This window comes from Notamacropus eugenii, chromosome 1 (genome assembly GCF_028372415.1).
Source record: "Notamacropus eugenii isolate mMacEug1 chromosome 1, mMacEug1.pri_v2, whole genome shotgun sequence".
NCBI lineage: Eukaryota > Metazoa > Chordata > Mammalia > Diprotodontia > Macropodidae > Notamacropus > Notamacropus eugenii.
The window spans coordinates 485,955,209-485,968,104 of NC_092872.1; the positions used below are offsets into that span (position 1 = coordinate 485,955,209).

The window sequence follows — 12,896 nt, forward strand, 5'->3', positions numbered from 1 at the left end:
TTCCTAAGAAACTCATCTGGTATGAGCTGAGCTCCTAAACACTTCCCTCAGAGACTAAAAATAAGGATGGGAAGTGGGGGAAGCGGGGAGAGAAGAGGGAGAAGGAAGATGGAAAAACTCTTCTGACAGTGGATGCCTTAGTTTGTTTCTCTCCCTACCCCTCCTTACCCCCCAGCCATTGGAGACCAAATGAGATTTAGAGACATTTAATGCATTTACCAGCCAAATCCCAATCCCGTCTGTCAAGAGAACGGAGCTTAGTTCTTATTAGTCACATAGATTTTTATAGCCTGGTGATTCTAAAGCCTGCTACTTTCCCTGAAGCATTCTGTGAGCTCAGCTATTTAATGCTAAATCCAAAGTTTCCAGCTTGGAGGGATTGCTTTTGTGCTGGACAACCTCAGGTGACCTATGCTGATGTCAAATGTTGGGGAGGATGAGGAACTTAATGTCAGGGTGGGGAGGCTGCTAAAAAAAAGGGGTATGTTTACTGTGAGTGAGCTTATTCCAAACATTGCGGTTGATCTTGTATTTTGTAGTGGAAAGTACAATGGGACATAGGGGTCCAATGTCTGACACTAAGGGACTATGTAAATTTGGACATTTCTCTCTTTAGACCGCATCTTCTTCATTTATCCTACCGTGAAAGACATGATCAGAACTTGGTTCAATTTAACACATATTTTTCAAGTTCACAAGACAGAAAAAGGTTGATGCTACAGACAAAGGCCATGAGCTTGCTTGAAGAGAGCCCTTGGAGGCTTGCAAAAATTATGCAATGGAATCAGAAAATATCAGATTTGGAAGGGACTGTAGAACTCAAAATGGCAGAAATAGAAGGGACCAGAGAATATAGAACGTTAGAGACAGAAGGGATCTTAGGGATCATGTAACCCAATCCATCCATTTGGCAAAAAAGGAAACCGAGACCCACAAAGATGAAGTGAATTAGTGATAGTTCACTATATATTCTTTCTCAAATCCAACCCCATGATTCATAGGGAAATCCTCAAGAGACTCTAGTAAATCCACTGAATTAAATGAACTAATGAGAAAATGTCTTAGCAACTTATTTCCCTGGGTTTTATTTTTTTGTTTCTCTTTCTCTTCAGGGTGAATGGGAAAGGCAGCCTTTACCAGAGATCAAGGTTGGACTAGAAGAAGCTACTCCACGATGCCAGACCACTCCAGGACTGTCGCCTGCTTCCCCTGTACTGGTCAATATTACAGAGAAAAAAGGCTAGGGAAGGATCCTTTCCCTCTTGGCCTGGTCCAACTCTCTCCTGAACTTCTTTCCTGTGAGCCAGAGAAAATGTAGACCCTGCCCTCTTTGGTTACCCTTGCCTACCCTTGCTGTATGGCCCTATGTTGATCTTATGGATAGTTTCCTTCCCTAGCTCAGGATGGAACTAAGAACCTCCAAGAGAAATATTCTATCTAGTAAGATGCTCCTTGAGGCTTGGAAGACATCTGTCTTATGCATGTAAAACCAGTCCTTTGGGAAGTTTTCATTGACTGAAGTAACCATGAGCTAAAATGGAAATACTTCCAAGCAATGTTAAATGTATATGGAGCATCTACAAGCCAGTACTCCATGCTTCTTTGCTTGCTAGAGCTTCCCTTGGGGCATGAGACAGACTACCATCCAAGTTTTTTCTTTTTGACCCTGATCCCCACATATGCAAGACCCTTTGTTGTAGCTGCATCAGGAGTTTATCCATCAGAGGGCCCCAGTGGGTGAGTCCTAGTGCTAACATATCTTCTAAAAAAGCAATCTTCCCTGTCCTCCCATTGACTGTGATCTGTGTTGGTGTGTCCTAATGTCAAGCGGTGGATACAAGCATTACTTAAACATTTTCTCTCTCTGAATGACTAATTAATGATAGTAGGTTTTTTTTCTTTTCCAACCAAGACAAGAAGAGACATTTAACCAGTTAGAGATTTCCCATGCCAAATTGCTCTGATGCAAAGATAAATCCACATTTTCACCTAGTTAAAAAAAGATACCCTAACACCACCACCCACCCACCAGAAACCCAAATGAAAAGACCCAAGATCAAAACTAAAGGCAAACTGTTAGGGGAAAATGATGACTGTTGGCTTTCTTCCCTTCTTCCACATTCTAGAGTCAGCTTCCAAACAGTGGGGGAAAGTGAGAAAAGAAGGTTTTGGCTAAGAAGGTGGTTTGTCCCCTAGGTGGTATTAGTTGAATAGATAACATCAGACAGAGCCTTCCCTGTTCTCCATTGAGAGGCTAACCAACCTTCTGCTGATGAAGCTACTATTGTAAATTGAGATGAAAAAACAAAACACTGAGCAAATCCCATAGGATTATAGTCCACCTTCCAATGAGCACCAGGTGTCCTTGTCCCATGAAGCCTCCTTTCACCATCATTAAGAGTAGGGACTACATTAATGATTTTACTGGTATAGGGAACCCTTAGATGAGGAAACTTAGTTTAGCAATGCAAATAAATGACTTTCTCTCTCTCTCTCTCTCTCTCTCTCTCTCCTTATATATATATATGTATATATATATTTATATATGTACATATATACATATATATGTACATATATACATATATATGTACATATGTATGTATATGTGTGTGTGTGTGTGTATATATATATATATATATATATATATATATATATATATATATATATATATATATATACATACCCCTAGAGAGCCGCCTATAGCATTGGGATGTTAAGTGACCTATCCTAAATCCCACAGCTTCAGAGACAGGATCTGAACTCTCTTTCATGCTTCCTCTTGGATGTGATTGCTAACTGGTCCCTAGATTCCATTTAGAAAAGGGACCAACATTCAGCGATTGATTCCCCAGATCTCTGAAAGCAAAGATGTCAAATCTGAGTCCATGGAACCCTGAAAACACAAAGGAAAACCAGCCTGTTCATGGTACACTCATGCAGACAGTTCCTCAGAGGAACAGGAACATCCCAGAGACCCATTATATATATCTCCTTGCACTGGATTCAAGAGTCTCTCTTCACCTCCCCTGCAACCCCAAAATGTGCATTAGTCTCACTCAGTTAAGTTCTACACTTACTGAGCAGATGATGTGCTCGGTTCAGGGAGTTGACCTTGGTTTGTTTTTGGTTTTATTGCCATCCTTGTTAAACAAAAATTCATTTATTTGAAGATGCCAAATGATTACCACTTCACTGGTAGAGGTTGAGGTTGTATGTTAGGGAGGGTGTGGTCAGGGAGTAAGATTTTGGCTTGAGCTAGGGACTCCTTAAGAGATAGTCTCTGGCTCTTTTGTTCAGCCTTCCTTTGAAACCAACATACAAGGCCTCCAATGGGAGCTAAACATCCAGCTCCGTCAGGCCAGAGCTAGAGAATGTCCTGTCACTGCATAGGGAGTAAGGCGATGATGGATGGAGCCTTGACAAACCCCCACGAGCCCGCTGAACATCCCTGCCTCAGTGCCACACTTCATTACAGACTGTAATGAATGGGTGGGAGACAATCTGCATTGCCGCTTTATAAATCAGGGCTTCACACAGCTCGTAGATCACAAGGAATCATTGCTGGAAAATGCCAAACCCCGGCATGGAGACAGAAGGCAGGCTTAGCTCTTAGATCATCTTTACAGCAGTGCGATGACACCTGGACCTGGACCATGCAGGGGAAGTGTGGGCACTCAGTTCTTAGGCAGGACTAAGCTGCTTTCCCTAGAAGTAAAAACCTGGTTAGTCTTCCTTAATGCCTTTACCCACTTACTCCAGGCTTCTTCAGTCCCCACCCCTCCCCCTTTACAATAAGGGTCAATTAAAAAAGAGCCAACCAGCTCTTGAGTCTCAAAGAAAATAAAAATTCTATTTAGTCAGGCAGGAAAATCGATGTCTTGAGACATTTCTCCAGAAGGAGAAAGCTTTAGAATCCTCTGTTAGGATGTTATTTGCCTTTTTACCTTTTAGAATTATCTTTGTCCTGTATGGGAAGCCCATGCTAAGCCATGGATATGTATGTCATCTTTGACATGTCACTTATAATGTACTGCCTGGCCACATAAGGGTCATTGCCTGTGAAATGGAGTGCCATCTTTGCCCATGTCTTCCAAGTCATATGTAATCCATTGCTATTACTATAGTGTGGTAGAGATTGAGGGGTGAGTAGGAACTGGGTTCTAATGTTAGTTCCACCACTAACTTCCCTGTGACCCTGGGCACACCTCCATGGGCCTCAGTTTCCTTATCACCTCAATAACAATACTGTGTAGCAGTGCAGTGGTGGCACATGCACACGGATCCTGCCAAAACATTTTCCTTCTGCTTGTTCCATTTCAAAAGAAGCATTAAGGGCTGATGCTGCAAATGGCATTGAGTCTGGATGAGTCTGCATGAAGAAGACAGTCACTTCTCTGCATTTTGAACTATAAGCTTCTGATTCCTCTTTGAAAGCAAAGATGACATTATCTTAGTAGGCACATGGCTAATCTTTGGCTCTGGACTTAAAATGTACAGACAGAGGCAAACACATCAATCAGTCTTCCTATTTATAACAGCAGAGGAGAAGGCTGGTTGCTAAACAGAGAGTAGACCTGAGATGTAAATGATGAAAAGGAAAAATCCACCTGGAGTCATAGATTTCGAAAGTGAAAGAGGTCTTTAGCCATTGAGTACAACTCCCTCATTTTACAGATGAGGTAACAGGGCCATAGGAAGTTAAATGACTTGCCCAGGGTGACACAGCTGGTCAGTGCCTGAGATCAGATTCAAATCCAAGCCTCCCTGACTCTATTTCTCTATCCAGTGGACCATACTTTCTCCAGGAACTGGTAGGGAAAGAGAAGAAAGGGGGAAACATATAGAGACAGAGGGCAGAGAAATTTTCTCCCTTTGTGCCTTCTATAAATATCTTGATCACAGCTATTTCTGTTTTACCTAGACATCAGACTCCTCCAAGGATTGTTTCAGAGGTTCAACTTTCTGTTGCTTCATCAGGCTCATAGGATAACCATCTTAAAGCTAGATTTCCCTATGGTTGGTTGTTGTTGTTCAGTTGTTTCAGGCACATCTGACTCTTTGTAACCCCTTTTGGGGTTTTCTTGGCATGGATACTGGAGTTTGCCATTTCCTTCTCCAACTCCTTTTATAGGTGAAGCAAACATGGTTAAGTGACTTGTCCAGAGTCACCCAGTTAGTAAGTGTCTAAGGCCAGATTTGAACTCAGGAAGATGGCAGTTTATCTATCTAGCTGTCCCCTAAATGGTTGGTTACACAGTTCTTAGTGTCTGAGGCAGAATTCAAGACTGGGCTTCCTGGATCCAAAGTCATAATTCCAGTCTATGATTCCAAGGGAAGAATCATAGGATTTAATTAGAGTTGGCCAACATCTAGTACAATTCCTTCTTCTTCCAATTGAGGAAACTGACACCAAGAGAAACTGACTTGCCCAGGTAGTACATGTAGAATAGTCAGGATTTGAACCCAAGTCCTCTAACTCCAAGTTCATTGCTCTTGCCACCACCCTAATACTACACAACGGGGAGTTACATAAACATGGAGACTGTTTGTCCTGAGGGAGGTTATGAGCTCTCTAACCCAGGAAGACCTTTAAAATTGGGACAAATACCCTTGTTACAAGTTTAATTGCACATAGCCCTGCCTGGAGGTCTCTTCTAGTCAGAGATTCAATCACTAGTCATTTAGATTATCCCATTTTTGAAGCTCTGACTGGTTCTCATTTCCATCTTGCCTTCCTTGAAATTACTTTGTTCTTTAGGATGGGGTATATCAATCAATTAATCAATCAATAAACATATATTAAGTGCCTACTATGTGCCAGGACTCAAAAAGAGGCAAAAGATAGCTCCTGTCCTTTAGAAGTTTATAATCTACTAAGGAAGACAACATGCAAACAGATGTGTACAAACAAGTTATATGGAGGATGAGTACAAAAGAATTGACAGAGAGAAGGTGTCAGAATTAAGAGAGGTTAAGGGAGGCTTCCCATAAAAGGTGAGATTTTAATTGGGACTTAAAGGAAGCCAGGGAGTCAGTAGTTGGAATCTAAGAGGGAGACCATTTCGGCCACAAGGGACAGCCAGAGAAAATGGCCAGAGTCAAGGGATAGAGTGTCTCATTTGTGGAGTGCCTGGGAGTAAGATACGAGAAGAATGGAAATATAGGAGGGGACTAGTTTATGAAGGACTTTGAATGCCAAACAGAACATTCTGTATTTGATCAGGGAGGCAAAAGGAAGTCACTGGAGTTTATTGACGGTGTGTGTGTGTGTGTGTGTGTGTGTGTGTGTGTGTGTGTGTGTGTGTGTGTGTGTGTGTGTGTGTGTGAGAGAGAGAGAGAGAGAGAGAGAGAGAGAGAGAGAGAGAGAGAGAGAGAGATATGACTGAACCTGTACTTTAAGAAAATCACTTTAGTGACTGAATGAAGGTTGGATTGGAGTGGGGAGAGACTTGAGGCAGGCAGACCCCCCCCAGCAGGCTAGTGCAGTAATCCATGTGTGAGGTGATGAGGGTCTGCAATAGAGTAGGCACAGTGTCAGAGGAGAGAAGGGAGCATATTCAAGAGATGTTGCAAAGGTGAAATTGATAGACCTTAGCAGCAGATCAGATATGGGGGTGTGGAAGGGTGTGAGAGATAGTGAGGAATCCAGGATGACTCCTAGCTTTCAAGTCTAGGTCACAAGTATATACTTTATAATTTTAAACTGAAGGTTGTTTAATTTTTTCTCTCTCTCATCCTTTGAAACAAAACAATCTTGAAAAGAACCAGCTTCTGTTAAAGGAGAGGTAGAGTTACTTAGATCTGAGCAGTTGCTAGGAAATCTATTCCAGGCAATCACCACTGGAGGAAAGGTGCCCCCAACTTTATTCCAGAACGAACTGGGTTTTCCAAAAGCATGGAGAGAGGCAATTACCACCATAAACAACGAGCGTTGGGAATCTAATCTGCCAGTTGGGCTGGGGGCGGTACTTGGGCACATTCAGAGACAAATGGGACCAGGGAGCTAGTATTTTAAAAGATTAGTGTGATGGCAAAGGAAAGAGCATTTTAAAACCTTAATTTGGGGGAGCATTTAAAAATAAATCTGAAAGGGGGACAAAGAAGACTTGGCCATAAAGAGGTGAAAGAGTTTCGGTGGTAGCCAAGCAGTGTGACGGGAGCTCCTCCTGAGAGGACAATTAGACCAGAGGCAGAAATGATCAAAGCCCAAAGGGAATCAGGCTGAGTCCAAGGCATTTGGCAGTGAGCCAAATGAGACTTCCATTGGTCTATTAAAAAAGCTAACCCAGAGCTAACGCTATCTCTTTCTTATCTTCTGTATAACACCTGTCATTTGGACCTCCCCTGGGAGCAAGTGGCAACCACATGGTTTAGGGGACCGGGGAGCTTGATACGGAGAGGATTTTAGAAATCACCTTCATTTTACAGATGAGCAAATAAAATATCTTGCCCAAAGTCATGAAGTTAGTAAGTAGCAGTAGTGATTCAAGCCTGCCTTAGGAGACAGTGCGTCATACCTCAAGGATGACAGGTTTTGGAGTCAGAGGATCTGGGTTCAAATCCTGGCTCTGATGCCTACTATCTGTGTAACCTTCTATAAAGTGAGGGGATTGGATTTAGTACCGTCTGAGCTCCCTTCTAACCCTAAAATTGTGATCTTACGGACTAGCCCCTCTAACCCCAAAGCTCATGTTCTGTCTACCATATGACACTTGCATTTTGAGCTGGAAGGCACCTTAAAATCCATCCATCCCCCTGATCTTATACATGAAGAACCATTAACATCAAGCTCCAATAAGTAATATGATTTTTTTAAGGGCACTCAGCCAGTAAAGGGTAAAATTAAGAGTCAAACTCAGGACTCTTGATTCTTTGTAGAATGTCTTTTCAACTCTACTACACTGTCCCTGACCATCCCCTCCCAATACTCACCTAGTGACTCATTCTGCCACAGCCTGGACATTTTCTAAAGTTTAGTCACTCTCTCGGGTAAGGTAGTATCTTCAAGAACTCTATTAAAAAATACATACATATGTATATATATACACACTTGTTTTATACACACATATGTATACATATAGATATATGTGTGTGTACCTGTTAGCTGAGAAGAGCAACATATGAACATACTCATACATTAGAGTGGGAAGGGACTTTAAAAATCAGCTGCTTGCTTTCCACAGAGAGGATAGCAGCCTGGAAGTGACTTGCCTGAGGTCACACATCAAGTCACTGGGAGCAGGGTGGTGGGAATACAATGCCTTTTGTATGTCTTGGAACACATCAATACAATTTTCTCACTATCTTCCTCTCCTCAGTGCCTTCATTTTGGCAAGTGTTTCTTTCTGCTCTTACCAGCTACTTCAAAGGGGCCCAACTACAAGAAAGAGAACTAGAATCTCAGTGATTGAGAGAAGACAAGAATGGATGCATAGTCAATAGGCTTGATAACTGGCCTCTCTCTGCTGATTATCGAACAGCCCGGCACCTCCTCATTTTGGCTGGGCTCTTACTCATATATCAAGGGAAGACCACAGTGATGCCGTTTGTTTAGGTCCGTGGCAGCTGGGATATTACAAATTCCTCTGCCTAGAAATATCAGGCAACTGCAGGCGGCATTATTTATAACATCGGGGAGGTGCAGAAGGCTGCAGTGGGGATTAGTCTGAGGCTGTCATGGTTGAGAAGGGGAGAAGCTTTGGACTAGGGTGAGTGGTGTTGTCCAAAAGAGAGACAGTCCCTCCCCCCATCACATGCACCTCTCACCAGGCTCCAAGCTAGTCTCTAGGAGGCTCTGTGTTTGGATAGCTGAAGGAGGTAGCAGCTGTGGTATCTTCTACCCAATGGACTGGAGTACATTAGTAGGCACCTGTTGAGTTGGCTTGGCTTGAATTAATTTAGCGAAAAGGCATCCAAGGTGTTCTGTGGGAATCCATGGCTGGACAAAGGAGAATAAATTAAGGAAGTTGGTGTCTGACTAAACTGGAAACAAATTGGCTTGACTGACTACCAGCTCCCTAGAGGCATCTAGGTAGTATAGGGGATAGAACACTAGACCTGGAGTCAGGAAGATCTGAGTTCCAATCCAATCCCAGATGCTTCCTAGCTACTTGACCCTGGGCCAGTCATTTAACCTCTGTCTCCCTTGGTTTCCTCAATTGTAAAACAGGGACAATAATAACACTTACCTCCAAGGGTTGTTGGGAGAATTAAATGAGATGATATTTATAAAGCCCTTAGCCCAAGGGACTTAATAAAAATGTATTTTCTTTCCTGTTTTTACTGGAGTGAACCCAAGAAAATTGTCAGAAATTTCTGACAAATGGGGATGGTAAGCATTGTATGGATTGTCATGGGTTCAAGGAAATTTCTTTTCCTGGAAATAAAAATGGATGGAACTGGACCTATGATTTTGTTGGCATAGGCAACTCCTGACAAGGAGGCTTTATCTGCCTGTGCTGATCTATAATTTCTCTGCAATTTATAATTTCAGAAAATTGCCTTGGAAACTGAGAAACTGAATAATTTGCTGGGCTACTCAGCCACTATGTGTCAGAAGCTGGACCTGAATTCAGAACTTCCTGATTCTGGTTCTCCATCCACCACAATGCACCACTACCAGCTGATATTTATACCAGAACAATCAATGTAGAATTTTGAGGTTTGCCAAACACTTTGCACATGCTAACTCATCTGATCCTGTGAAGCAGGCGCTAATTGTTATTTCCATTTTACAAATGTGGAAACCAAGTCAAATGACTTGCCCAGGGTCACACAGTTAAAAAAAGGGTCTGAGGCAGGATTTAAACTTAGGTCTTCCTGATTCCAAGTTCAAGACTCTACCAACTATGCCACCTAATTTCCTCATTATATGATGTTTTCTACTTTGTAAAATGTTTTATGTGCATTATGTCATCTGATCTGCTCAATAATCTTGTGAGGTAAGTACCATACATATCATCCTCATTTTACAGATGAAAAAACAAACAAGATTAAATGACTTGCAAAGTTCACACAACCCAGGTCTTCCAGACTCCAAGTTGAACATTTTGTCCACTACATCGTGTTGCCTCTAAACAGAGAGATCCTTCAACAGGAGAGATTCAGGGCTTGGTGATGGACCGTAGTCTGAGGACCAGCTCAAGTCAATATAGAGAAACTCACCCAGTGAAAAATGGATCACCCAGAAATTAAATTTTTGGCTAGAGGAATTGAATGCCTTGCCAGTTTGGTAGGACTTGCTAGATCTTTCACTCTGCAGACATAGCCTTTGAGAAGTTTGGATTCCCACTTTGCCACAATAAAGCTAATCAGAAGGGCTCTAACAAAGGGACATTTTATTAGGCAGCATCAATAGAAACAGCAGAATGGTCAAGATGAAGGGGGTAATAGTGCCATGGTCCTCAAGGAAACATAACAGTGGAGAGTTGAAAGGGACCTTGGCAGCCATCCAGTCCAACCCACATAAGAAAAGACTCCCCTACTACAACAAAACTGGTAGGTACTCTAGGCCTGATTGCAGCCCTCTATGGAGGTGAGGACCCACCACTTCTCTTGAGACAGCTCCTTCCACTTTTAGACAACTCCTAATTGTTACTTTCTTTCTGCCTTGAAACCTAAGATGACATATTTCCATTTTCTACTCATTGCTCTACTTGACATCCGTTCATAGACTTGAAGACATTTACCACTTCCTAACCAAGTCTCTTCTCTTCTCCAAATTAAACATGTCCCATTCTTTCTGCCTGTCTTCCTATGGCATGGCCTCAAAGTCCTTCACTTTCCTGGTTTCCCTCCTTTGGATTGTTGTTCAGTCATTCAGCCATGTCTGACTCTTTGTGACCCCATGGATCATAACAAGCCAATATGGTCCCTAGGGTTTTCTTAGCAAACACATTAGAGTGGTTTGCCATTTCCTTCTCTAGTGGATGAAGGCAAACAGAGATTAAGTGACTTGCCCAGGATCATACAGCTAGTAAGTGTTTGAGGCCGCATTTGAACTCAGGTCTTCTTGACTTCAGTTTCTCCTCTCTATCCACTGAGCTATCTAGCTACCTCCCTTCTTTGGATACTCTCCAGTTTATCATTATCCCTTTTATACTGTGGCACTCAGGACTGAACACAGTATAGGAGATGAGGTCTGACAAGAGCAGAATGTAGTAGAGCTATCCCTTCTCTGTTCTGGAATTTTCAATTTCCTATTCTAATTCAGCTCAAGATTGCATTAGTTTTTTTGGCTGCCATACCATATTGCTGACTCATGGAGCTTGTGGACCTTAACAGCTTCTACATCTTTTTGTTGACTGAAAGCCACTGCTTTTAACCATGCTGCCTTCATCTTATCTTTGTGATGATTTTTATATACAATGTGAGACTTTACATTTATCCCTTCTGATTAACCTTGTGCAATTCAGCCCAGTGAGTTAGCCCGTCAAATTCCTTGTGTATGGTCCCCTGTTTCCATCATCTAAGCTTAAATGTCACTTTCTGAAGGAGGCCTTTTCTGGGCTCCCTTGCTAATGTCTTCCATTTGCTCTGTATATATCTAGTATATATTCTTGATTCCCTCTTGTCCCTCCTGGGTTCACTTCCCCTTGCAGCACATCAGTTCATGATCAGAGCATATCTGGGATATTATGTCCTCTTCTGAGTGCCACAATTTGTGAAGGACATTGACAAGCTGAAGTGTGTTTACGGAACAGTGAGTAGGGATTTAAACCACTATCACCTGGTTCTGGAGTCAGAATGCCTGAGTTCAAATTCTACCTGTAATGATCATGACCTGAGGGACCTAATATAAATCACTTCATCTCTCTCAGTCTTCAGTTTCCTTATCTGTAAAATGAGATGGGTAGAATCGATACTTATTAGTACAGTGAGCCATGTCCTTTGAGAATTCACCAAAAGATTGGGGATATTTAGCTTGGAAAAAATATTTAGGAGAGCCATGATAGTAAGCACATAATTTTAAAAAATTCTGTCATAAAGAAGAGGATTTGTATTTGTATTTACTTGGTTCCACAGGGCAGAACTGGCAGAAAGGCAGATGTTTGCTTGGTATGAAGAAGTTTTCTTAACAATCAGAACTATCCCAGAGTGAAATGGGCTGCCTCAATAAGTAGTGAGTTCCCCATCACTGGTGTTTTACAAGTGGATGTTTGATGCTTACTTGTCAGGATTTCTAGAAGGGATTTCTGTTTAGGTACAGGATAGACTAGATTACCTCTGAAGCCTCTTCTGATTCTCAGATTCTGTGTACAAAGGTATCAATCAATCAACCAAAAAGCATTTTATGTGCCAATCACTATTTTAGGTGCTGGGGATATGAAGACAGTGGCTGTTCTCAAGAAACTCACGTGAATTATATGGCATGATTCCGTAATGGCATGCTTTATTTTAATGATGCCCAAGCACTTCTTAACTGGGCAAAGGTTTCCTGTCTTTGCGCTTTTTCATTGGACATACCTCATGGCTCATCTCTGCCTCACAGAATTCCTCTCTTCCTTCAAGATCAAGTGCTGCCTTTTATGCAGATCCTTTCCTGACCTCCCAATTGCTAGCATCTTCTTTCTCTAACTTTCTAATATTTGATTATTTTTTTCTTATTCTGTACATTCTTCTATGTCTACGTGCTTCCCTACCTCCACAATTCCTCAAATTAGAATGTAAGCTCCTTAGAGACAGGAAAAAAAGGTTTTTGGATCTCCAATGTCTAGTGCAGTGGTTACCACATAGCAGATGATTAATAAATACTAATTAATTGATGTTTCCGGCACAAATTGCCTACAGAATGGGAAAAAATCCACCTAAGTTAAGGGGAATCCAACGACTTCAAGTGTTTAAAAACAGTCAAGGACCAAAACTCTCATGTTTCCTTGGGTGTCAAACTACCTGGG

General features: G+C 41.9%; 1 protein-coding gene across 1 annotated transcript in view; it reads left to right on the forward strand.

Moving 5' to 3' along the window:
* DBH (dopamine beta-hydroxylase) overlaps positions 1–1,876 on the forward strand; it is a 31,904-nt gene extending 30,028 nt beyond the window's left edge. The window contains exon 12 of the mRNA XM_072632874.1: positions 1,113–1,876. Coding sequence (XP_072488975.1) covers positions 1,113–1,244 — 132 coding nt within the window. The 3' untranslated portion in view covers positions 1,245–1,876. The remainder of the gene's footprint in view (positions 1–1,112) is intronic.
* The last annotated feature ends 11,020 nt before the right edge of the window (positions 1,877–12,896 follow it).